Raw genomic sequence first — 25,532 nt, 5'->3', positions numbered from 1 at the left:
CGTGTGTTGTGTGTGTGAGTGCATGCCCATGTGTGTCTGTGTGTGTGAGTGCACGCCCGTGTGTGTGTGTGTGTGTGCATGCCCATGTGTGTCTGTGTCTGTGTGTGTGTGTGCATGCCCAAGTGTGTCTGTGTGTGTCCTCTCCATTCTAGCAGACTGGGGGCAGAGGGGAGCAGGGTGAGAGGAGGGGAGGTGACGGAGATACACAGAGGGAGGAAGAAGGGAAAAGGGACCTTAGCAGGCGCTCCACGGTGGTTCACTAAATTTGAACATCATCCATGCAGGTGAGGGAGGGGGAGAGGGAACAAAAGGGGGAGGGGGAGAGTGAGGTAGGGAGGAGGGAAGGGAGGCACCCCTGTGTCTCCACGCTTACACTCAGCCCCTCTTTCTGACACCAGACCAGGTGATGGTCACTGGGCCACATTGACCTCTGCCCTCAGCCACTGTATGACCCACCCCCAGGGGCAATCCACATCTTTCCAGGTCTCAGCTTTCTGAGACCAAAACCATGATGGGAGATGACAGCCCCGTCCTGCCCCATAAATGCTGTAAACCTGGGCAGTGGTGGAGAGAGAAGAGGATGGTCCCTGAATGAGGAAGGGGGCGCCCCCGGGGAGACACCTGGCTTTGAGCAATTGGTGAGCTTGGAAAACGAGCACAAAAATAATTCCAACCAATTTAAACAAACAGATCACAGGTGCTAAACAGACTATTTAAAGCCCAACCCCCAAAGTTTCTGGAATATAGAGGCCTGAAAGGATGGATGAAAGGTTAGCTGACCACAGAGAACTGAGGCTGCTGGAACAAACAGGAGCTGAGCCTGGGCGTGTGAGTTCCACCTCCTTCTAGCTCCCACTGTCAAGCTGAGAAATGAGCCTTCTGAGCTGTGAAGAGACTCAAAGGTTCTGAACTTCATGGCACTTGCTCTGTTCTTCCATCTCAACAAGCTCAGAAGAAAACCCCCACAGGACAGTAAACTAACACACCACTGTTTTGGTTACTTTTTTTCTTTCTTTCTTTCAAAGAGAGCAAATCAAAAGCTCCTCGGGCTCAAAGGACTCATCTGCAGCTCCAGTACTGACCTTTGGGCCGGGGAGTCCCACGGGGCCATCGAAGCCCTTCTCACCCTAAAGGAAGAAAGACAAAAGAAACAAGTAAGGCTCTGTCTTAATTTCCCCCTTCTCTCTTCACTGCTGGGCGATCCCTGGCACAGGCTCGTAAGCCAGTCTCTTAGTAAGCCACATGCTGATCAGTAAGCTGGACAGAGTTCACGGTAGCTGAGAGCTCCTGATACCAAACTGCCAATCTGCACGGGGAGCTGGGACCTGGCCTCCAAATACAGCTACTGGTGGAGAGATCATCCATCAGTCGACAGATGCCAGCCTCAAACTCTGGGGAGCATCACCCAATAATCCATTCCATCCATCGCTTCATACCCTGCCTGGATCCCACCTTCCCATCAACTCAATCATTATTTAATACAGTGGCTGAAAATACACACATGAAACGATTCATTCTTTGCCATCTGGAATTTACGAGCTTATGGAAGTAGAGACAAGCAGACAGTCTTCATCCAGGGTGATAACTGCCACGGTAGGTGGAAGAAGAGGGAGAGAAAAGGGTCATAATGTCATGCAAATAGCAGGTGCTGAACAGATAATTACTGAAGGGATGGATGTGAATAATGGAGGGAAGGATACAAGGAGGGATGGAGCCGAAAGGAGGGGAAGGGAGGTGCAGGGAAGGGGAGGACAGGAGGAAGGAAGGAGGAAAATCAGGCAATAATATTATAAGAAAAGGATTTTCTGAGGATGTCTTGAAAGAAGAGCAGGCATTAGCCAGATAAAAAGGCTGGAGGGGGAAAAGGTGTTCTAGGCAGAAGAACCTTCACATGCAACTGCAGAAGTCAAGGAGGATCTTGCCCCCTCCACGGGACAGGACGCTCCTGCCTGGAGACTGGGAGGGGAATGTGGAGTGCAATGAGGCAAGAAGGGCAGCTGGGAGCTGAGGGGCCGCACAGAGCAGAAACAGCTGGGGCAGGGTATCCAGAGGCCGAGCCAAGGAGGTCAGTGGCCATCCAGCGGGTGTCTGTGAGCTGGGGGCAGGGAAGGTGGGTGCTAAGAGAGGAAGGAAGCTTGCTTGACTCCAGACTTCCCCTCAGGGGTCCCGGCCATGGCAGGGCTCCAGGGAAACCCTGACCTGGGCAGAGCCCCACTGGCTGTCCTCCCTGGCACAGTCTGCATGCTGGTGCACCAAACCTCACATTGCTGCAGTTACCCTCCTCATTTGGGGTTTTTAATGGAAAACAAAGACTCCAAAGGATTTGGGTTTGGATGGTTGCTTTTGTTATGACATTGATGGGTGAGAATATGATCAGCATGTTGTCCGTGGCCTGAAGCCCTGAGCATGCCCAGGGCGCCGTAGAGGAGGAAGAGCCCTGCCCGGCACCCTGGGGGCACCCACTCTGACTCCCTCCCTGGCTTCTCCCAATCAGAACCCAGCACCAGGCCAAAGGCGCCCCACTTCACTGACTCCCCAAGAAAGCTTCAGCTCGCAGCAAGACTGGGGTGGCTCCTCGAGGTCTCCCAGCAGGTAGGGCCATGGTCTGACCACCCCACCTGACTGAGAGCTCCTGAGGGGCACTCTGGGAGGAAAGAAGAAAGGAGAGTGAGGGAGAACAGAGGAGAGGGAAGGTGGTAGGGAGGAGAGGCTGCCATGATGGGCAGGCTTAATGAAACACATCTGTTGGGAAATTCTTAAAGTGTGTTTATTCCAAGTAACCTCAATCACCACTTTGTATGCTGGCCTGTCTCCCAAGACCCCTGTAAAGTCGGGGGGCACCTGCCGCGTGCCAGTCCTGAGCTGGGAGGGGTAGACAGAGCGATGGCTATGCCGAACACTGGAGATGGAGGGCCCTGGGGCCACCCAGGGCAGAGCCTGGGCAGAGCCTAAAGCAGAGCCTCGTGAAGACCAACTCCAATTTGTCATCCTGGTGTTATTTGTTCTGCTCCGACAGTGGAAATTTTTTTCTTATTAAGAAGGCCGCTGGTCTACAGAAAAACAACAGATGAAGGCCCCAGGCATCCAAGGAGACATTTCATCCAGACAAACAGGAGGTGGTGGTGCTAGTCAGAAACGCACTGGATTTTAAAACAAGAGGCGCTAAACTCTATTCCTATATACATTTAGATTACACAGCATGGCCAACAGAGCACAGAGAGATGAGGATGGATACCACAGAGCCACCTGAACTCTCTGCCGCTGCCCTGCTGACACTTATTCTCAAATCAAATCTGGCTGTTTAGTTGCACAGGAGTGAAGAGGACACCAGGAGGCAGAGAAACTTTGGGAAGACATCATTAACTTCAGGAAAATGTTCATCCCAGTGGGGTCTGAGGGGCTCCCCTCCCAAGGCCCACAGAGATCTGGAGGAAGTCCCAGGAGAGAGGATGGTTCCCAGACCCAAGAGTCACCTGGAGCCAGCCCAGGGTCATCCTGCCCTGACAGCCCACATGCATGATGGGAAATTCCCAGCTCCACCACTAGTTCTGTGAGCTCTGGGCCCACTGAGCTCTGGGGCCCCAGGCCTGCGGCTGAGGGTGGACTGTGTACCTTTTCTCCAGGTGGGCAGGAGCAGTTGATGGTCTTCAAAAACCCGATCTGCTCACTGCCGGAGGTGGGAGGCGGCTGGGGCGGTGGGGAGGGTTCCGTCAGCACAGTCACCTGACACTAGGAGGAAGCAATGTGGTCAGAACCTGGCTTCTTGTCCAGCACCCTGGAGTGCTTCCCTGTCCAGGCAAAGGCGAGCTTGGAATCCTGAGGAGGCCGGAGCCTGAGCAGGACAGGCAATTATCTGACTGTAGGTCCTGGCACCCCGAGACCTCGGAGTCAGATGGGCATGGAGTCAGATGAGCCAACGGGTCTCGCTCGGCCCCTCTCAGCAGCCTATGGGAACTGCTTAACACCTCTGAGCCTCAGTGTTAACCTCCGCAAAATGGGGACAAGGGCACTTCCATCATAATGCGGTGAGAAGGGTTTAGTGGGACTGAACTGAAGTATCGAGCTCAGAGTCTGGAAACCAGGAGCCAGCCAAATGCTGGATAATGACTTATTTCTTCCCTTCCCTCCCTTCTTTCCTCCTTCCCCTCCCCTCCACTGCCTCGCTCGTTGTCTCCCTTTGCTCTCTCCTAATTTAATCTGTCCTCCTCCCTTCCCTCCCTCTCCTCTCTCAACCGCCGGGCTCATCTGACCCTGCAGCCCCACCTCTGACAATGACCGCCTCTGGGTGCCTGTGCCCGACGGTCGTCCTGAGACAGGACACGCTGACCGGGTGCTCACTGTACTCAGGACCTGGGCCGGCCAAGCACAGAATGGGGATTTTAGCCTTTAGCCCCACAAGGCAGGACTACCGAAGCATCCTCAGGATGGGTCCTCGGCAAAGAGAGTGGAGAGGAGGCACCTGGGAGGAGGCGGAGGTGGAGGTGGGGAGGGCCCAGGATAGGCAGAACCGCACAGAGGATCCAGGCACAGCAGGCAGTCTGGTCCGGCCTGCTGTTCCCAACCCGGAGCTGCCTCCCCAGTCCTGCTGATGAGCCCTGAGCACTGGCAGCACCAAGGCCCTTCTCTCCTAGGGACACGCGGCCAGCCTCTGCCCCTCACCACCCAGAGCTGGGCCCCCGGGGCAGCTGACTGAGGCCAGAGGGACCTGCTCCCCCAACCCAGGCCCCACCCGACCTGGAACCAGAGCCCCTGGTGATGACCACCGGGCTCCCTCCCAGGCCGCACTCTGATGGCAGGTGTCCTGATTCTGCTCCCAGACCCTGGACACCGCCTCCCCAGGGGGTCACGGAGAGGAAGTCAGGGCCTGTCCCCCCACCCCCCGGGAAGAGTCTCTGCTCACCGGACCCGAGGGGATGTCACAGCAGGTCTCCAGTTCCGCATGCCGGGAGTCACAGTAAATCACGACCCGCTGGAGGTCAAACTGGGAGGGGAAGTGAGGTCAGAGGATGAGTTTGGGGGGCTCAGAACCCAGGCTCCCCCCTGGTATCAGGCAGGCCCCACTCAGGGATCCAGCCCACTTTCTCCTTGGGGTCCTGTGTGGTGGTCTGACTCTGAGCTGAATGTCAGAGGGAGCCAAACTGTCATCTACCGACATCCCATCCTTCCAAAAGTGCAAGCCCCGCGTGCAAGGAGCAAGTGAGCACAGGCTAGGAGCAGGGTCTCCTGCTTTCTGTGAGCCAGGCCTTCACACTCCCCTCCTCTCCCTGCTCACTGCCTCTGTGCTCACTATAGGCCAGGCTGTGACGTGGTCACCAACGGTCTCCAAAGCTTCAGCGTGTTCCCCTTTTCGACTCTTCAGCAGCTCCACAGGGTGTCTTAACTGAACTTTTTTCATATCACAAATCTGCTTCTATCACTGTCTTCAATCCCACTGTGCCCTTAATATAAAGGGGCTCTATTACCCCATTTTCTCCAAGAAAGCACATCTGAAGAGATACCAGCATATTCAAAACCCAAGACCTGTTGGTTATGATGGTAAAACACCAAGGCAACCTAAATACCCACCAACAGGAGAACAAATAAGCAACATGTACACGAAAATACAGTATTATGAAGCAGCTAAAAGGAATAAAAGGTTAGATACATAATTTTGAGAGGAAAAAAGCAGTATGTGACTATGTTGTACATACATTTCAAAATATCCAGCACGCATCCAACAACACTACATTCGATCACAGAAATGCAAATACATGGGGGAAGAAAAGAGATGGCTTTGGGAAGAGCTAGCTATCCCAGATCATGATTCGTTTACACCTTGGCAAGCGGGGGACACTTCCGGTCAGGAGGATAGAGTGACTTTAGCTTGAAGATGGTGTGTGTGTGTGTGTGTGTGTGTGTAGGTGTGTGTGTGTGTGTAGGTGTGTAGGTGTGTGTGTAGGTGTCGGAATGTACCTCTAGAGGAGAAAATACATTAAAGGAAAAAGGAAAAGAGAGAAAAGGAGGAGGAAAAACAAAGAAAGAAGGATGATGGAATAAAGATGGAAGGACAGCTCTTTCCAGCGACTGAATCATTCCCGGTGAACATCCCGGGATAGTGGAATGAGGACGCTTTTTACTTATTTCCCACATACTTGCCTATATTTTCCTAATTTCCAACAATCAGAGAAGGGAAAAGAGTCTATTTAAATGTAAAGGAAACTATATATCTACCTACCCATCGATTTTGCCTACACGTATACGGAGATGTGGCTCAGCAGTAAAGAATCTGCCTGCAACGCAGGGGACACAGAAGATGTGGGTTTGATCCCTGGGTCGGGAAGATCCCCTGGAGGAGGGCACGGCAACCCACTCCACCATTCTTGTCTGGAGAACCCCATGGACAGAGGAGCCGGGTGGGCCACAGTCCATGGGGTCACACCAGAGTCGGACGTGACTCTGCTTGACGAGTGTGAGTGTGATGTGGCGATGCACGAGCCACATCCCCAGCGCAGAGCACAGTGCCCGGCACACCGGAGGTGCCCGGTATACACGCTAAATGGGTAAGTGGCTAGGTCGCCGAACGAGTGAAGGACGGGACCTGGCAGTGTTCTGAGCCGGGGCCCTCCCTCCTAAGACGGCCCGAGTGATACAGGCAGGCGTGGGGGCACCCGGCTCCTGACGCCCCGCCCCTGAGGTGACCCCGTGACCCCGGAACTCACGTCCACGGGCACGCTGTCGTAGAGGCGCTTGCCGATCGCCGTCTTGCCCTGGATGTCGATGTTCTCCCGCTCCTCGAGGGGCAGCGTCTGCACCAGCACGCAGTCGACGTACAGGGAGGCGTGCTGGGCCTGCACGCTCAGGGCCACCTTGTGCCAGTCCCGGTCGAAGAGGTCGTGGACCCGGGGGCCCCGGAAGACCACCCTGACGGCGTCCTTCATGGCGCCCACGGCACTGTACTCCACGGCCTTGTTCTCGCCGTCCAGCCGGATGGACACCTGCGGAGGAGGGCACCGGGGGCCTGTGAGCTGCCTGGGCCCGAGGCGGAGAGGACAGCAGGGAGGAGAGGCCGCAGAGTCAGGCCCTGGCCGCAACCCTCCCCAGCCGGTCAGCCTCGGGGGCCCCTTCACTGCGATGCAGTGGCTGACTGCTACCCTGTACACTGTTCCCAACCTTGTACCAGAAGACTTGAGCTCACACGTTAATCCAGGGGTCAAACTCTCAAATGCCCAGAAGGGCTATGCCGGTAAGAGCACATTTGTCAACCTGCAAGTGTGGATGGGGCTTGAGTTGTGAGACCTACCAGAAGCCGCGAGTGGTTTCAGCATCTTTTAAAAGCCCAGAGAACAAGAGTGTTTCCAGATGCCAGGTGCCAGTCTGTGATCCGTCCACTAACCTGCCACTAACCTGCTCTCTCTCTCACCTTGAGGATAAAAATGAAGCCCCAGCAGAATATAGGGAACTTGCCCATCTTGTTCACTGGGTTACCCCCATTTTGCCTTTTGCAAAATGCCTGGAAAACTCTGGAGGAAACTTTTACTTTCTTCCTGCACCCAAACTGGCAAATCACTTTTAAGCTGCGTGACCTCAGGCAGCTTATTTAACCTCTCTGTGCTATTTCTTCATTTGTAAAATAGCACCAATGATAGTGCTGACTTCATAGAGCTGTTACAGGGATTAAATGAATTTACAGATATGTAAAACATTTACAGTACTTGTTATAAGTCAAGCGCTGTTCCACATATCAGCTATAATAAATCAAGCGAGTTCAAAGACATCACTGCAGTGCAGCCTTCTCTGAGACACACACATAACTGGATTCTAGCCTGGTCATTTGCTCTCACATCCTCAGGCGTGTTGATTTATTTTTTCATAGCACTTTGGGTCAGTATATGAAAGTATCTCATTCACTTATTTGGTCCATCTGTTTCTTGCCTGCCCCACCCCATCTTTTTAAGCAGGCACTCTGTCTCTGTCGCTCATTTCTTTAACCCCAGTAGCTAGGACAACCAACACACGCCACACAGTAGCACTTAACAGAAAGGGAATGAATGAATGGGACCTCTGAGGTTAAAGGAAGGAGCCCACTGCTCTGCAGATCAGCCAGTGTTCAGGACACCACCCAGGTGTTCTGGTTTCCCTGTCTGGGCTCCACGTGGGCTCAGTCTAGCCAAGGGGGACCTAAGATTTATTATTTTTTGCACTGTCTGGTGGTATGTTATAATTATAGTGAGAAATAAAACTAGGAACCCCTAATAACCTGAAACTTCTCATGTGCTGTGCTTAGTCGCTCAGTTGTGTCCAACTCTTTGCAACTCCATGGACTGTAGCCCGCCAGGTTCCTCTGTCCATGGGGATTCTCCAGGCAAGAATACTCGAGTGTGTTGCCATGCCCTCCTCCTGAAACTTTGCGTACATATAATCTAATACTTGTGATTAAACCTAGTCTGCTACTTCTTGCAGTTGGCTTCACCTGTTTGAGCCCTGAACCCCTGAGGACCTGGGGAGCTGCATGAGGCCACGAGTTTTTCTCCAATGTTTCCATTTCTTCCAGCATGATACAGAGCACAGGAAGGCCTGTCAGGCCCAAGTCCTGTGTCTACCAATCTGAGCCAGGAGGCCTCAGGAAGACAACCCATGGGTCGGATCCATCAGCAAACCCTGCTGATTCTATTTTCAAAATACATACCGGGAATCCGATTTCTCCCCAGTTCCCCATGATCACTTGGTCTAAGTCAGCCTCATCCCTCGCCAAGAGGACAACGGTTTCCCAGGCTCCTTGTTCCAGGCCTGCCCACCTCCCAGAACCTGGTATCAGGTCCCTGCACTGGCCGCCCACCCGGTCAGGAGCCTCATCTCTTAATATGCCCCCCTCCACCCCTGCTCCAGGGCCAGTCTCCTTCCTGGCCCTTTATCAGACCTGGAATGAGTGAGCACCCCTCAGTTTCTCCCAATGACATGCCAGTGGTCAAGGGAGGCTGTAATCCTACATGGGGTCACAGAGGTAAACATAGCTAGGTCCGGTTACACGTCTACAGGTCCAAGAACACACAGGGAGGCTATTTGCAACACTGCTCAGAGCTCATCTGCTGCTTGGTTTCTGCCCACTTTTCCTGGGTCCGGCCAGGATTCCCCAGGGCATGCTTGGGGTGGCCATCATGGCGTTTCCAGGGAAGGGTCAACCCTGAGGCTGGTTCGACAGAACGGGACTGCCAGGTGCCTCTCCGAAAGGCAGGTTCTGACTGCGCACGGCTCTGCAGGATCCCAGCCCGGGGCGCATTCTGGCAGAAGAAGAGGAGGGGGTGGAAATGGCAGAGGGAGCACACAGCCCTGCAAACGCCACGAAGGAAGAGGACCCAGACGGCGGGGGCAGTGCGCGCCCACCCACAGGAATGTCATGGCAGGCACCCAGGCCCACAGCACCGGACCCCGTGGCGCCAGAGATGTGCGTGTCTGCAGACGGTGGACGGGCGTCACGGTGCGCTGGCCTGCTCTCTGCAAAAACAGCGTCCGGAGCAGACGCTCGCCTCCTCCGTCCAGCCTCCCGCACTCAGGAAATCAGGCCAGGGCAGCCTAGCCTGACCATGCTCTACATCCCAGTCTGACCAGGGATGCTGTAGCAGTGTCATTCCACAGGACTAGCTGATGGGGACCGGAGCCAAAGGGGCACATTGGTCAAAAGACAGACTTGGAGTTCAACCGCCTGGGTTCCAATCCCACCTCCCCCCATCATAACCTACGAACACCAGGCAGACGCTGAAGCTCACTGCGATGGTAACAGCAGAGCCTATTCATGGGGCGTTCCCAGTGGCTCAGATGACAAAGAATCTGCCTGTGATGCAGGAGACCTGGGTTTGATCCCTGGGCCAGGAAGAGGCTCTGGAGAAGGAAATAGCAACCTACTCCAGTATTCTTGCCTGGACAATCCCACTGACAGAGGAGCCTGGTGGGCTACAGTCCATGGGGTCACAAAGAGTCAGACACGACAGAGCGACTACCCCTTTCACAGTTTTCATAGGGTGGTTATGAGAACTGAAGAAGGATCTCTGAAGCAGTCGGAACAAGCCTGGGCTCCTACTGTGTGTGAGTGTGGGTACAACGTGTGCTCGGGGTCAGGGCTCAGCTTCAACCTCGGGAAGGGAACTCACCACCACGAAGCAAGTCCCCTCTCAACGAGCAGCCCGTGAGAATGGCTGCTGTGGTCCTGTGGCTTGAGCATGCTTTTGTTTTGTTTCAACCCCAAATGAAAATACATCAGTGACTCCCAGATGAAGATGGGTCATGTGTTGATACAGCTCATATGTCGTCAAGAGGGGACAAGGGTGAATGATAGACATGGTTGGTCCATGAGCTCTGAGAACAAGGGGTTTGGGAAGTGCATCTCAGATGAACGCATCGTGCTGACGGTCTGGGTCTGGAGAGAGGCAGGCCCTCACTTGGCTCCTGCTGCCACTGGACTGTCCCAGCTTCACAGGGATGAGAACCAGAATGCACCCGATGTGGGCAAAGACAGGCTACAGCGCTCCATTCAAGGTCAAACCAAGGACGACCATAAAAACCCTATTACGCATCAGGCAGCGTCTTAGATGCTTTACAGACATCACTCTGTACGATGCCTCCACCAACCACTGACGGGAGGTGCTCTGTGTCCCGACGAAGAACATCAGGACTCGGAAAGCCAGCGTGGCCCTGAGCCCACACCAAGAAAGGACCAGACACAAGGTCTGAGCCCCAGTCATGCCAACTCTGAGCAGGTTTCTTCCACCGCATCATGAACACACTGCTAATGGAACACGTGCATTAGGACAGCGGTGCTGGCCGCCAGCTCCCCGGCTGGACTGAGGGTCCCTGAGGCAGCAGCTAGGCCTCCAGCCCAGCAGGGTGCTGGGCGCTTGGCCATCAGGGAGAAATGAGGCTGCGGTCCCCCCGGGGGACTCCTGGTCCCCCAGGGGCCTCCCAGTCCCTGCAGGTGCCCTGGGCCTGGATACGCTGGACTCTCCATTTTCAGGGCCCAAGACAGGGACCCGTGGAGAAAACACAGCGGGTGCTGCCCTGCCCACGAGGAGGAGACAGAAGCCCGCACTGGGACACGGCGAGCGGCTCGCACCTGCGGGATGCCGTACTGGTCGATGACCTGCCAGATATACCAGTCTTCTCTCCGGGACGATTTCCTGAGCCGGAAGGTGGTGACAAAGGCGTACTCATCGGGCAAGCCTTGCGGGAACACGTCCCTGGAGGGAGACAGAGACAGACACCACCAGGCTGAGGGCAGAGGCTGCAAAGGAAGCCCACGCACCCCAGGGTCACTGAGTCTTGCCACGCTGACCTTGTGGATTTCTAAAGTCCACCTCCTCCCCTGCCTTCACTGCTTTTTCCTTCCAGCAGTGCCTCCACACAACTCTTTCTGAGCCCTGCCTTGGCCCCTTCAAATCTACCTGCTCCCCTCCAGGGCTCACCTGCTTCCATCTCTCCAAAATCAATGAGAGATGCTACCCTGCCTCCTACCCTGGGGTCAGATGCAGCCGACTGTGCCAGCCCTCACCTCTCCCTGCCTGCTGCCCCCAGCAAGGCCGCACGGGGTGTCTTATCCTGCCTGGTTGCTGCCCCACATCACAGGACACCTTCCATCCCCTACAGAGCATGGGGGCCAGCTTTCATCTGGGGAAGTCCTTCAACCCCATCAGCTCCAGCCCAGACAGCCCTACAAGGCAGGCACACTGCCCTTTGCCGACAGCATCCCAAGGGAGCGTGGCTCCCCACTAGAGTCAGGGGCATGCAGAGCAGTGCCGCTCCTATCCTAGCTGAGGGCAGCTGGGCAATCGGGGCAAAACTCCTGGAGCTCAGTGGCCCAGTAGAGGCTCCCCGCCAGAGACTGGCTGGTCTCCAGAGTGCCCCTCATAACTATCAGCTGTTGCCCTGCACACCCTGCTCAGAGGCACTGCCTTCTGCACTGGAGCAGGTGGAGGCTGTCTGGTCCAACAGCCAGGATGGGAAATGAGGGGGCGTCTGGCTTCCTGGTTCTCAGACTCGTGGACCCTCAGGGACCCTTGGTTTGGCTGTAGGAGCTGCGAGCAAAGACTGGTCCTCCCTCTGTGATTCTCGGGTCTCGGATCTGAGCCGCGAGTCGGCCCTGCTGCTCAGAGACGTTCTCTGAGCTTGGGTTTCACCCTGGATCACACCCTGGCACTGGGAGCAGCGCCCATCACTTCCCTGGGGCTCCCCCGGAGTCAGGGCCACCCAGGTCACTGCCCACGGGAGGGTCTGCACAGACAAGGGCTTGGGAGCCTCGGACGGACGCTGCCCTTCACTTCCTTTTTCACCTTATTGCATCAGTGAAGCCTACTCTGCTATGGAGTTTCTAAACGCACTTACATCTCAACACACACGTATGTGTAACATGGACTTCAGCCTGCCAGGCTCCTCCATCCATGGGATTCTCCAGGCAAGAGTACTGGAGTGCACTGCCATCTCCTTCTCCAGGGGGTCTTCCCGACCCAGGGACTGAACCCACGTCTCTCGCATCTCCTGCACCGCCAGGTGGACTCTTTACCCATTGAGCCACCTGGGAAGCCCGTGTATATATGCTGTATCTATGCATTCATAACTGTATCTACCTCTGTTTATACACAGGCATGCCTGGTTTTGCTTTAGCTTTACAAAGATACTGTGTTTAGCTACTGCTTTAGCTTTGAAGATCCTGTGTTTTTTTAAAACGGAAGACTGGTGGCTACTCTGCACCAAGCAAGTCCATTGTTGCCGCTGTCACACAGCATTCTTTTTTAATTAAGGTATGTACATTGTTTTGTTAGACATGATGCTGTTGCACACTTAACAGACTACAGTTCGGTGTAAACGTAACTTTGATACACACTGGGAGACCAAAAGATTTGTGACTTGCTTTGTTCCGACATTCAATTCACTGTGGTGGTCTGGAACCAAACCTGCAGTAACTGAAGGGCATGCTCCTATCTCTACCTCTGTCACTACCTTCCTGTAAATCTAGCAAGAGACTAAGACTTTTTCTTTGGCTGTTTATACATACACAGATATACAAGAGAGGGTAAAAGGAATGGCGTTGGAGGACTGGAGTTTGAGGTCAACTTCTGCTTCCTAGGACTATGAGATTTTGAACAGGTTACTGTCCCGTTTTGAGACCAAAAAAAAAAAAAATGCATGAGTGAATGGAGGATGGACACCAAATCCATATGGAGAGGTGAGTGTAGGAGGACCAGGGAACCAGTAACATCACTGGAAACAGATCAGTTAAGAAACAGGTGGAATTTCCGGGGTCAGTGATATGGACGTTTCATCGCTGGGTGATCTCACCAGGCACTCTGGAGGCTAAACCCCTACCCAGTGCTTAGCGAGCAACCAAGCTCACTGGCTGCTTCCAGCCCTTGCTAAGGCGTCCGGGGCAGGTCTGGGGAGGAAGCCAGCACTCACTCAGTCCTCTGCACCACGGGGAAGGATCCCATCCGGACGTAGGAGCTCTGCGCCCCGTTCTCTCTCTCTCCCAAGAGCGTCTTCACAGTGAACAAGTCCATCAGGTCAAAACCTGTCCAAAGAGACGAGAGGCACATCAGAGAGAAGACGACTGTGTCCGTGATACTACAGGAATGGAAAGGTGTCTTTCGCTTTGTTTTGGCTCCAAGAGAGGACCTCGCTCACTGGTCATGGGAAGTAATGGGAAAGACATGATCTTGGGTTCAGGGGAGCTGGCGGGACAAGGGGGGCCATCCAGGTCAGTCACGTATCTGTGTGATGCCCAGCAGCAACATAACCCGCAGGAGCCTGGGTGCTTGGTTGTGACAGAAGGTTGACACGCCACCTGAGGCTGTCCTAAGGACCCCAGGTGGCCATTCAACGCAGGGTAGGAAACTGACTCAGCAGGTCAGTTGTTACTCAGGATTCTGCATCACCAGCCACACATCCTGACCCACGACCCTCTACAAAACCGCCTGGACCAGCATGGGGGGCTGGCTTGAGTCCTGCAGATATGGTCCTCAGATAAGCCCAGCCACAACGCCCGCACGGACACATCAGTGGGATGCATCGGCCTGACACCGCGTCCCGGGGGGAAGGAAGTGCTCCCAGCCGGTGAAGGGAGGCCCTCACCCGTCTCTGCATCCCCAGGGCTAATGTGCCACTCAGCATCAGCAGCACAAAACCCAGGGTTCTTCAGGAAGATTCCTCTGTCTCCAGCACCCTGGGGCGCGGCCACAGGAAACAGGAAACGAACTCTCACGTTAGGGTGATTAAAACATCTTCTACCACAAAATTCTGTCCTAAGAGATGACTGACTCATCCAACTTGTATTCTTAAGAGCCTGTCTATTCCCAGCTCTGCACAAGGAGCTGCAAGGCCAGAAAGCACTGACCTCCGACCGAGAGTCTGAGCAGCAGCAGAGCCAGACCAGCTTGCGCTGACCCTGCAAGTCAACGTGTTAGTCTCTCCATCGTGTCTGCCTCTTGGCCACTCCATGGGCTGTAGCCCTGGCAGGCTCCTCTGTTCATGGGACTCTCCAGGCCAGAGAATACTGGAGTGGGTTTTTCCATTTCCTCCTGCTCACGAGGTCTTAGCTACGTGACCTGAGGCAGGGTGCCTGACGTCTCTGAGCATCCATTTCTTCATCTGTAGAAAGGGGACTGTCTTTGCATGTGTCTCACAGGGTTGTGGTGAAGCTTGAATGATATGGTACAGAGCTCATCATACAGCGCCAGACATGCAGTGAAAGATCCACGAAATAGTTTTCATATTAATTACTTCCCCTGACAGTGACTGCAGTCTCTTATCCCACTACATCTGTCCATGGATCTCATTTATTCATTCAATATGTATTTTTTGAGAGCCTGCTCTGAGCCAAGCACATGTCAGCACTGGCAACAAGCTGGGAGAACTGGCCCCCAGAGGTTCCCAAGAGAGTGGGTTCAAAATCTAGCAAGCACATGCCTGATGCCCACACAGCAAGGTGCCAGGGCTAAACAGGAAAGAGTCCTGCTCCTTCCCCTCACAGCACCATCCCTCTTCCTGGAAACCACCTTCAGTTTGGTTTCCCTGTAGTAGTTATTTGTGAGAGAACAACAACAACAAAAAGACTTCAAAAAGCAAACATATGCTCTACTGCCTAATTCCACTTTCACTGGTTTCCATGAATAAAAACAAAGACTTAAACACCACAAAACTCAACAACAAGCAATTAATGAGGTGGCAGCAAAGGGCACAGAGAGAAAGATGAATTGCCTGCAATAAATAAAGGGCTGGGAAGGAAAATGAAAAATGTTCTGAGGTAAGCAGACTCGAATGTGATGCACCGAGCGATAAAGAGGCAATTGTTTAATGCAGAAAGTGAGAGGGGGCACCTCCCTGAAGTCGTAGACTCAGCTGAAGCAAATGGCATCAGGGACACCGTGACCACCGCCCAGAGTCCTTCAAAGGTCTGCGAGGGACCGAGCTCCGCTGGACGCCCTGGGCATGAGAGTCACTTCCAGGTCTTTAGTGGGTCTGGCCGAGGAGCACACAGTGTCTGTGTCCGAGGAGGAAGCTGAGCAACTGGGGGGGTGGGGCCTGATCTGATTCATGCTTCCATCCCTGAAAAAGGATGGAATCTGCTGTTGTTCTTAACTGAGGCTCCACTTGTGGAAAGAGGGAAGGCGAGAAGAAAGGAATTCACTAAACCACTCAGGGCTTTCTACGTCTTACAATGCCCCATTGGCTGCTCAGATTTCAGTAGTCAATAGGACAAAATTCCCAACATGCCTCCCACTGCCTGAAGTCTACTGTCCACAGAGAAATGAGCACAGAGGTGAGCAGTGTCCGTATAGCGGGTAGATGGGAAGAAGGGAGATGTCTGGGCTTGTATAGGAGCACATGGAGTATCTGCTTGGCCCAGCTGAGGAGACTTCAAGGAAGGCTCCCAAGAGGAGGCAAGGCCTGGCCTGAATTTAAAGAACAAATGACATGTGGGGAGAGGAGGAGGGAAGGGCATCCAAGGAAACTGGATGTGCAAAGGTCACCAGACCTGAGTCAGTGAGGTTAGAATCCCCACTATTTTGGGATGTCAGGAACCACGAGACGGGGGCCAAGGAGTGAGTGAGGAGGGTGCAGATTGGGCCAGGCTCCGATAGCCACGTGAGGCAGCCTGGGTTTCTTTCTGCAGGAGGTGGGGGGCGTGGAAGGGCTTTAAAGCAGGGAGAAACACAACCCCGGGCCTGTGCTCAGAGGTCACTCTGGCCGCAGGGATGGAGGAGCTGGGGGACCGGGGAGGACCAGACTGGAAACATGGAGCCGGGGGGGCGGGGAAGGAAGAAGCACTAGGCTGGGACCATCTGAGATGGTCGGGACTTGGTGACGATTATCTGGACGTCAGAGACCAGGCAGAAGGAGAGACCCATCAGAATGTCTGTGGCCAAGTTTCAGAGTAAGACGGAGCCCAGCACCTTCCTTCACCATGAAATAACTCCTTCAGAGAGCACTGAATAACATCGTAGTTGCTAGAATCTGCAGAATGTTCAGGTTCAGAGCTGGGAGGGGTCCTAAAAGACATTACGCCAGAAGTGGGTAAACTGAGGCCCAGACTGCCACCTCCAACTGCCTGGTCTGTCCTCCACCCCGTCCTCACTGCTCCAGCCCCACTGAGACCGAAGACTAGCTGGAGTCACTTAAGGAAACACCTAGAGATGAGCCTTTGGGAACCGCATCTTTTACAAAAGCTGCTCCCATTACCCGGCTGTGCTGAACTTGGCAGCTCTGCAGCACCTTCTGTCCTTAATTCCAGCCTCAGCCCCGGCAAGCGGCTGCAGCGGGACCCCGCTGGGACGCTCCAGGAAGTGGGTCAGAGGGCCTGAGTGTTTCCTCACCCGTGGTCACTGGCTGAGCGCTGGGTTACTCCGTTACACCCGAGGAGGGTTAACCCCCCGATTCATCTCACCTGCTGTGCACACAGGCAGCACAGTCTCCTGCCATTCTAGAAACATCCCCCAGGCACCAAGATGCAGATGCTGTCTTGTTCTTGTGGGCAGGCAGGGTCCCTCGGGTAGGGGTGGGGCAGAGCAGCACCTACGATGTGACACCTGGTTCTGATCGCCCACGGCTCACTGCCTCGGGAGAGAGACCGCACGTGGGTTCGTACTGGACCTGAAATGCTTTGGGGTGGATGGATGGGGCTCCTGACCCAGCCGGCACTGGTGAGGAGAGCCGGGCTGCTCTCCTGGATGGGGAGAAAGCTCCCCTGTGATCACGCACCTAAAGTGTCTGCAGGACGCCTGGCCACAGGGAGCAGGAGACAGATGCTCACCACCAGGACGAAGGGGAAGCCGGCTCAGCCGTCCCCGCGTACCCTCAGTCGCCCCGTCACGGATGGAGCCAGCCTCTGCAGTGCTTATTTCTGCTGCTGGCTCTGCAGTCATGTGTCTCTCTGCTCCCTCATCCATTGATTTGCTCCTATATTTATAACTCTGATTCACTCTCTCCTTCACGCCCAAATGCAGCTATTTATTCACCTTCTCACTTGGGCTGCCCATCACTTACTCATTCCCCACGTCCCTCATCCTTCTTCATTCTCTACCGACACCTATAACATCACCACTGACTCCCAGATGGAAGACGTGAACGGCCTCCCCCAGTGGGCAGTTCGTGAACGGGAGTTGCCGCCTGCACTGTTCAGACCGTCCCCAGGACTTCGGTGAAAGACGGCGATGAGGACAGTACCAGCAAGGCTACCACCCTTGAGTCCAGGAGGGTTGTGGTCAAGTCCGGCAAAGAAGAAAGTGGAAGTGTTAGTCGCTCAGTCGTGTCTGACTCTTTGTGACCCCATGGACTGTAGCCCACCAGGCTCCTCTGTCCGTGGGATTCTCCAGGCAAGAATACTGGAGTGGGTTGCCATCCCCTTCTGCAGGGGATTTTCCCAACCCAGGGGTCGAACCCAGGTCTTTGGCATTGCAGGCAGACTCTGGGCAGTCTGAGCCACCTGGGGAGATTCACATCTGGCAAACGGCATCACAAAGCAAGCTGTGCTGGCTGGCTGTTTCTCGTACCTGTGATCTCCTTGGTTCCGCCATTGGTATGCTTAAAGCGATCTCCTTCCACACGAACGCTGGGGCAGAGCACATCTGAGAAGGGCGAGAGGAAAGAGACTGATGAGCAATCTTGATGTTCCCTCCGTGGAAAGTGACAGGGCAGAGACCCCGTCCACCCCCCAGCACGTGGGACATCCGCCGGGAGCAGCGGCAGAAGCAGGGCCACACCGGCCAGGCGTTCTGTTTCCTCCCAGATGTGCCTGATGCGCATGGGCCCTACTGCCAATGCCTTGGAAGAGGCAAGGTCCCAGCAAGGCGCTCACAGTGTGTCCAGTAGAGGGAGCCCAAGAGCAATGCCCACAGAATCAACAGGGTCCTATGTGACAGGAATGGGTCTAGGTTCCTGGGGGGTCTCAGGATCCCAACACCCAGCCCAGCCTGGGAGGTCAGGGAAGCTTTCCCAGAAAGGTGGCGCTTGCAGTTTCTCCTAAAGGAACAGTAAGACTCAGCCAGCCAGACCAAAGAACAAACGGGGACACAGGCAGAGAGGGAATGTCACTCACAAAGGCATGAACTTAATAGATGAGAATTCCAAGTCAGAGATGCGTCAAAGGAACGGAAACGTGCCGAGAGCCCACCGGCAAGGCATCTGTTATGCTGCCCAAGGCAACTTCAGGTGCCACTCCAGGCACATCCCAGAGGAAGCGAGACTGCCCAGTTATACAGAGACAATGGAGGAAGTCAAAGTAAAACATACGTCATTACGTGGTATAACATGTCTAAACATCTTCATGATTTCTCACCTTTGAAAAACTGGAAGGAAAAGGGATTCTTTCAGTTGCCCTAAAAATCCCAGAAACTCATTGTTACCAAAGGGGAAAAGGTCAGTTCAGTCGCTCAGTCGTGTCCGACTCTTTGCAACCCCATGGACTGTAGCACGTCAGGCCTCCCTGTCCATCACCAATTCCCGGAGTTCACTCAAACTCATGTCCATCGAGTCGGTGATGTCATCCAGCCACCTCATCCTCTGTCGTCCCCTTCTCTTCCCGAGGAAAGGGTAGGGAGGGATAAACTAAGAGTTTGGGGTTGGCGGATACAAACTACCATATATATATGTGTGTGTGTGTGTATATATACATATACATATATACTAGATAAACAACTAGGGCATACTGTACGTATAACACAGGGAACTATAGTCAATATCTTGGAATAACCTAGAATATTAAAGAAACTGGAAAAGAGTATGTATGTATATATACATATATGTGCATAACTGAATCACTTTGCTGCACCCCTGAAACTGACACAACATTGTAAGCCAATTATAGTTCCGTTTTTAAAAATCCCACCCAGAGAACCCACTGCGAATGTTAAAGTCTTGGGCCCTAGTGTTGGCTTCCCTGAAAGTCCCCTAATCCCGTTCTCGGTGTGAGCGTGTGTGTCATGGGACACCTTACAGAGAATATACTTGTCTAGGGTAGCTTGGAGGAAGGGCAAGATCAAGCCATAATGGGATTAAATTTATCACCAGAGGCAACTCAGCATCTGCCCTGGAAGCAATCTGGTAACATACATTATTGTAATAATCACACCTGATCAGGCAGTTCCGTCATCCCACAGATTTCATGTACGATGACCTCTTTTCAGCACAAGTGTTTCATTGTGGGACCCTTCACCAATCAGGAGTGAGAAGGAAGAATGGGATTCTCCCTGATTTGGGAGGAGGTATTTTTAACATTTATCCTCGAAGGCACCAGAGGTCTGACAGGCCCCAAGGAAGGGGTTATTTTGGAAACAGCACAGAGCTGTGTGTGTCTAGAATCTCATATATGCAAGTGGGTGCCGGCGCTGCGCAGGGTGCAGACCGCGCCACCCAGGACAGCAGCAGCTGCAGGTGACAACCAACTGCTTCAAGGCTGGCAGGCCGCCAGAGGGATGTGCTGGGACCATGTGTCATTAAAATGAGTTGACTCTGACCTTTCTAGCCTTGATTATCAGCAAACCTCTGCAGTCTGACGGCTGGAACTCAGTGCAGGCAAAGCCACTGAGCCTTTATCTCTGCAAATATCCCGGGGGGGAGGCTCTGATGCCCGAACCTGGATGGTCAAAGACAGTTCAAAGGCCATGAACACAGAAAAGATGGAAACGTTTCAGAGATGTCAACATGTGCCCAAACCACTTTAAGAAATCAGTCCCCAGACCACCTGCCAGTCCCCTCATAGGCGCCATCACTAAGCCCCATACACGCCAAAGCCTCAAGAGGGAATTTATAGCTGACAATAAGTCATAACAAATGGCTCCCAAAATACACCCTGCATCCATGCTCCCCAGGGAAAAGGGGGCCCTGGAGCGTCACCTCTTTGCAAAGAGTGGGGGTGAGCACCCAAAGTCACTCTCAGCCCATAACTATGTGCCTTTGGCCAAGACATGTCCACCTCTTGGATAATGATCTATTTATTTCCACATGAACTTGCTTATTGGAATTGAAATACTTACAGAGGTCCAGACACAGTCCAGGTCCTGAGCTAGTTTTAAGGACCCACAAATGAGAAAACAGATAAGATAGCATCCCTGCCTTCAGGGTGCTTGTGGGCTGACTGTGGCCAGGGCCTAAGACAGTTCAGCTCCAGGAAGTGCCAGGGCTGCCCTGACACCCTGTGTCTTCTTGCCTCACAGCCTCCTCCTCCTTGACCCTCCAGACTCTGATCAGCAGCCCCCTGGGCCTTGCTCCCACTCACCCCAGCCTGAGTGAGGACCCCTCAGCAGGGTCCCGTGTCCTAGGGCTGGTGGTGCCATGCTGAAGGCGCTGACCAGCGTGGCTGCCTCCCCAGTTGTCTAGGGGCCCAGCTGAGTCTCAGTCCAGCTCTGTCTCCACTGCCTTCCCGGCTCCAGGCTCAGAACGGGAGGCAAGTCCATGATGGATGGAAGGACCAGCGATGCCTGAACCAAGGCTGAGCGGTAGACCAGATGCCTCCCAGGAAAGGGCTTCATTGTGCTTTTGACCAGGTGAGAACTCAGAGTTCAGGACCCCAGCCACCAAGGTGGGGCAGGCACTGTTAGCTGCCACCCTAATACCCATCCCTCACTTCCTCCCGGCAAAAACAATGTCACTTTTATTCAGGTGAGCAGCATTGCTAGCCCAGGGAGAAAAGCGGTGAGTGGTAGGTCGAAGCCGATTATGACTCCTATGGTCCCCACCTTTCCAGCCACCCCCTCCAGCTAGAGATGCACCTGTGACCCGGTTCTGGCCAAGGGCGTAAACACCAGAAGCGCACGGTGGGTGGGCGCGGGCTGGGGTCTGAGAAGGCATCTGTCTCCCTGATGGATGGGGACAGGTAGGCCGAAGGGGCTGGCAGGGGCACGTTCCCTTCCTCCTCCTTCAAATGCAGGACAGAACATCTGCCGGACTGTCTGGGAGAACTGAAGAAAGAGGAACCCTGCTGTCTCCAAGTCCAAGCGAAGAGCTTGAGAAAAAGCAAAGGAGCTGCTGAGAGACTGGATTACCGTCACATATCCAATCAATACAGACTTTTCAGGTTATCATTCAGGATCAACGCAAGGAGCCGCTCTGGAATTAAGAAGGAGAGTAAGTTCTCAGCAGTCAAAATGTGTATTTAACTAGTTCCTGGTGAGCTGGTTGCTTTTCCTTTTTAAAGTGTGACAGCACAAAAAAGATACAGCTGATGACAAAGCCCCTGTTTCCCCTGGAGTTCACCCTTTGATATCTGTATTCCCTCAGCCTTTAGGAAGGTAGAACATTCTAGACTTCCTGGAGCAATGCGATCTCCTTTTCCCCAGGATGGGTTCTTTTTCATCAGAAGCTGCAACAGAGGCTGAGTCTTGGCTGATCAGAGCTGCTGCTCCCTGGGGCACATGACAGAAACACTACAGGTTCTCAGGAAGAAAAAAAAAAAAACACTTCAACTTGCCCTCAGTTTACCAAGTTGCAAATAGGGAGCGTGTATCTGAGCATCAGGGGAGGAAGGTTAGCACAGACGGTCTCTGCCGTCCTCTGCTTCGTGCTCACCCACCCGCAGCTCTGTATGGAGGAGACATGCCAGGCTGTCTCAGACATGCCTTCCAGTCCCCTGGCTCCCAGTCCAGAGCTTCTCCAGTGGAGAGGAGAAAGGGAGGGTGCTGGCAACTACTGAGTGCCTACTGTGCGTCAGTTGCTGGAGATCTGACTCACAACAGCAATTCCAGGAGGCAGATTTTACAGCAATTCCAGGAGGCAGATTTTGTTCCCATGACATAGATGGAGGAACGGAGGCTAAGAGAGGTTAAGAAACTCACCAGGAAGGAAGGGTGTCTGGGTTTGAATAAAGGGCCACCTGTGTCTAGAATGAGCGAGCAGAGGTGGCCCGGACGAGCTGAGCGGCACCAGGAGAAGCTGGGAGCAGAGCCCGAGGGAGGAGGCGGTCACTGCCCTTCCATCACCTCCCGGCCGCGAACCACAGACGGGATGACGACAGTCCAAGTGGGCAGGGAAGGGGACAGGGGAAGCAGACACAGGCCAGACACCCGGCAGACTCACGGGGTCGTTCCTCTGAGGCCAGGAGGCCAGCCAGGAAAACAGTCCACACACCCCCGCTCTGGAGAGCCAGGCCCCAAGGCCCCAGGGATGAAAGGAATAATGATTAGAACCACAGGCTTCCAAGGCCGACGGCCCACACGTCGAAGCACTGTGGTCTGCTTCTGCCCAGGGCCGCAGCTCTCCCGGCGGTCAGCCGACGGAGGGAGCTTGCTCTGCACAGATACTGCGCCAGGGTCGTTGAAACCATCAGCACGTCTGACCGACTCCTCCCTACAGCTTTACGGGCCAGGTGCGGTGGTTCACAGATGTGGAAACAAAGGCATAAAGAAGTCAGCAGGCTATCCAAGGCCACAGAGTGAGCAGAAGGCAAAGCCAGCCCTGGCGTTGGCCTGGGGCCACGACAGCACGAAGCTTCTCTCCAAGGCCACTGGTCCAAGGTCACCCAGCACAGAGGACCCAAGTCTGTCTTGTCTCCAAAGCCTGCGGGGACATACGGCCAGCTTGCTACTTCCGGGGCACGCCTTCTGCCTCTGGACGCCCTGACATGCACCCGGGGCTTCCTCACTCTGCACTGAGGATTCATCTGCTGACTTCTGCCCGTCAGGCCCGAATGCTTGGGTCCGCTTACATCTGGCTCTGAACAGGACACTGGGGAACCTGGGGAGGGCAGATGTCAAGACTCTGCCCTTGAGTGTACCCTCTGCTGGTGCCAAATCCAGAACGGCCCCACTGTCTCTCACAAAAGCGGGTTAGATGTTTCCAGATGGTCAGCGTCCTCCTCTCTCCAATCGTCTCCAGCTGAGCATCCCTTGTTCCCAGCAGCTCCCTCACCCAGGAGAGGAAGATCGGAAGGAGTAAGACCCAACCTACGATCACACACACTGTACACTCACAGGTCCTGGGGCATGGCTGAGGTGTGCTTCTGCTGGCAGAGGACAGTGCTTAGCCTCCTTTGTGACACCCATCAGTGTAGTGTTATGCCCATTTTTCAGATGAGACAACTGAGAGCGCTTAGATGACCTGCTCCAAGCACATCCTCTAGTTAGCGGCAGAAGCAGGGTTCAGATTCAGTATGACCCTAGCATTTCCACATGTGACACCACAACTCGACATAAACATACGGGGTGCGGAAGAACATACGTTAACACTTAAACCGCGGCTACCTCTGTGAGGGCAGAACTTGAAGTGGTTTTTACCTCCTTTTTGCTTTTCTGTATTTTCACATGGGCCTTCAAAATATGAAGGTGATTCACTAGTATAGCATTTGCAGGTTATCAATATTATACTTTACTAGAAGGAGGCCTGAGCCTTGCCCTGGTACCCTCGATGCTTAGGCAGCTGGAGGCTGTAGGGGCAGGGGGCGGCAGGGGGGGCGCAAGTGCTGTTTCCAGGGGTGACCTGGAGTCCCAGAGGATGGCAGAGACCTTGTGGGGCTCATATGCACGTCTGGACTCAAGACATCCTGCCACAAGGAGCAAATGTGTAAACATACAGACGAGGCAGCCCTGCCCTGCTGGAGCCACAGGCCAGACATGGGGGATGCCGGGAGCAAAGGCAGAGACAGACACGGAGAAGTGAGGGGTCGTCATGCGTGATCAGTCCACAGAGGAAACTGGCCAGTGATGGGCGCTAGGTGTGGAGATCAGGACGCATGTGGGGTCTAAGAAGACCCCGGGCTTGGTGCGTCTGGGCTGAGAGCTCAGAAGGGAGCGAGCAGCCACAGGAAGAGCAGAGGGCCAGAAAGTCCCAGCGAGGGCAGAGCCCCGGGGAGGAAGCTGCTCGGTCGGCCCAAGGGTGATGGGCAGGGGGGTGGGGGGGCAGTACCAAGCCCCATAGCAAAGTCCAGGGAGGGGAGAGGGCAGAGGTGGATCAGGGGACACCTCCTAACCCCAGGTAGAGTCTGCAATTCAGGGCAATGAGGAAATGACTCTGCCAGGGATATAAAGCAGGGCAGGAAGAGGGCGATCCCGGCCAGGGAGAGAGAGGTTATCATGGTGACCTTGTAAGTGCGACCCCTGCCAGGAGGGTGTGATTCCAGCTGTCCGTGTTCCTTGGACCTCCTTCCTCCTGGGGCCTGTCCCGTGGGCTGAGCACCAGTAGGTGTCACCAGAGACTGCAGGGACCTCCTGGAAGCCCAGCAGGGAGGAGCCTGGGGTGGCTGGAAGTTGGGAGGGTGGCAGAGCCTTCGGCCACCACCCAGGTGCTCAGCCCTGCAGTGACCGTTAGCACCTGGCGTCTGAGAAGCACCTGAACGCAAATCTCCCTTACGCCACATCTGACGAGCGCCTGCCATGCACCAGGCACTCAGCCAGTCCAGGGCTCATGGTAAGGAGCCCTCAGCACTCAGGGAGCTGCCGTCTCCAGCAGACAAAGCGGAAACCGGTCAAGCCAGGCACTGATGTCTCCAAGAACCGTGCGATCGCAACCCCTGGAAGGTGCAGAGGCCAGAGGGGGATGCAAACAGCGGGGTCGGAGCTGGCTGGAGGGCCAAGGTGTCTCCACTGAGGTCTGAGGCAGAGGCAGGCAAGTGAGAGCAGAAGGGCGGCCTACCAGAGGCGCGGGCCAGGGCTGGGGGGCCGGGGAGCATGGCCACCATGGCTGGGATGGCAAACAGGGAGGAGCGACCGTGAAACAAGCTGGGGGTGGTCCAGGATGGGTGGGGACTGACAGGCCCTGGTGGGAGACGCCGCTCTGCCTGGGCAAGGACGCGGGTGGAGGGACCAGCGGGGGGTGGCAGAGAGCCATGGGGGTGCGCAGGGAGAGGCGGTCAGACCCCGGGCTCTCTGCCAAGCAGAGTGGGCAGGCGGGTGGCCAACTGGATGAGGAGAGAACCTGAAAGAAAGAAAGTTCTGAGTGTCTGGAAACCTGTAGGAAGGAACCATCTGGAAAACAGAGAACCCAAGTCCAGTTCCCACCTCCCCACGTCTGAGGTGTCTCAAGTCGCCCAGCAAGCAACCAGATCCATAAGCCTGGCTTTCTGAGCCAAGACAAGGCCTGGCTTTTGG

At 54.6% G+C, this 25,532-nt stretch overlaps 1 protein-coding gene across 1 annotated transcript in view; it reads right to left on the bottom strand.

Moving 5' to 3' along the window:
• COL22A1 (collagen type XXII alpha 1 chain) overlaps positions 1-25,532 on the bottom strand; it is a 203,161-nt gene that overhangs the window by 157,458 nt on the left and 20,171 nt on the right. Inside the window, exons 3-9 of the mRNA XM_040261747.1 lie at positions 18,009-18,083; positions 13,420-13,531; positions 11,084-11,207; positions 6,699-6,974; positions 4,901-4,981; positions 3,613-3,729; positions 1,083-1,127 (exon numbers count right to left, since the gene is read on the bottom strand). Coding sequence (XP_040117681.1) covers positions 1,083-1,127; positions 3,613-3,729; positions 4,901-4,981; positions 6,699-6,974; positions 11,084-11,207; positions 13,420-13,531; positions 18,009-18,083 — 830 coding nt within the window. The remainder of the gene's footprint in view (positions 1-1,082; positions 1,128-3,612; positions 3,730-4,900; positions 4,982-6,698; positions 6,975-11,083; positions 11,208-13,419; positions 13,532-18,008; positions 18,084-25,532) is intronic.

This window comes from Oryx dammah, unplaced genomic scaffold (genome assembly GCF_014754425.2).
Source record: "Oryx dammah isolate SB20612 unplaced genomic scaffold, SCBI_Odam_1.1 HiC_scaffold_19, whole genome shotgun sequence".
NCBI classification, from domain to species: Eukaryota; Metazoa; Chordata; class Mammalia; order Artiodactyla; family Bovidae; genus Oryx; species Oryx dammah.
This window is presented reverse-complemented; position numbering and strand designations above follow the sequence as displayed.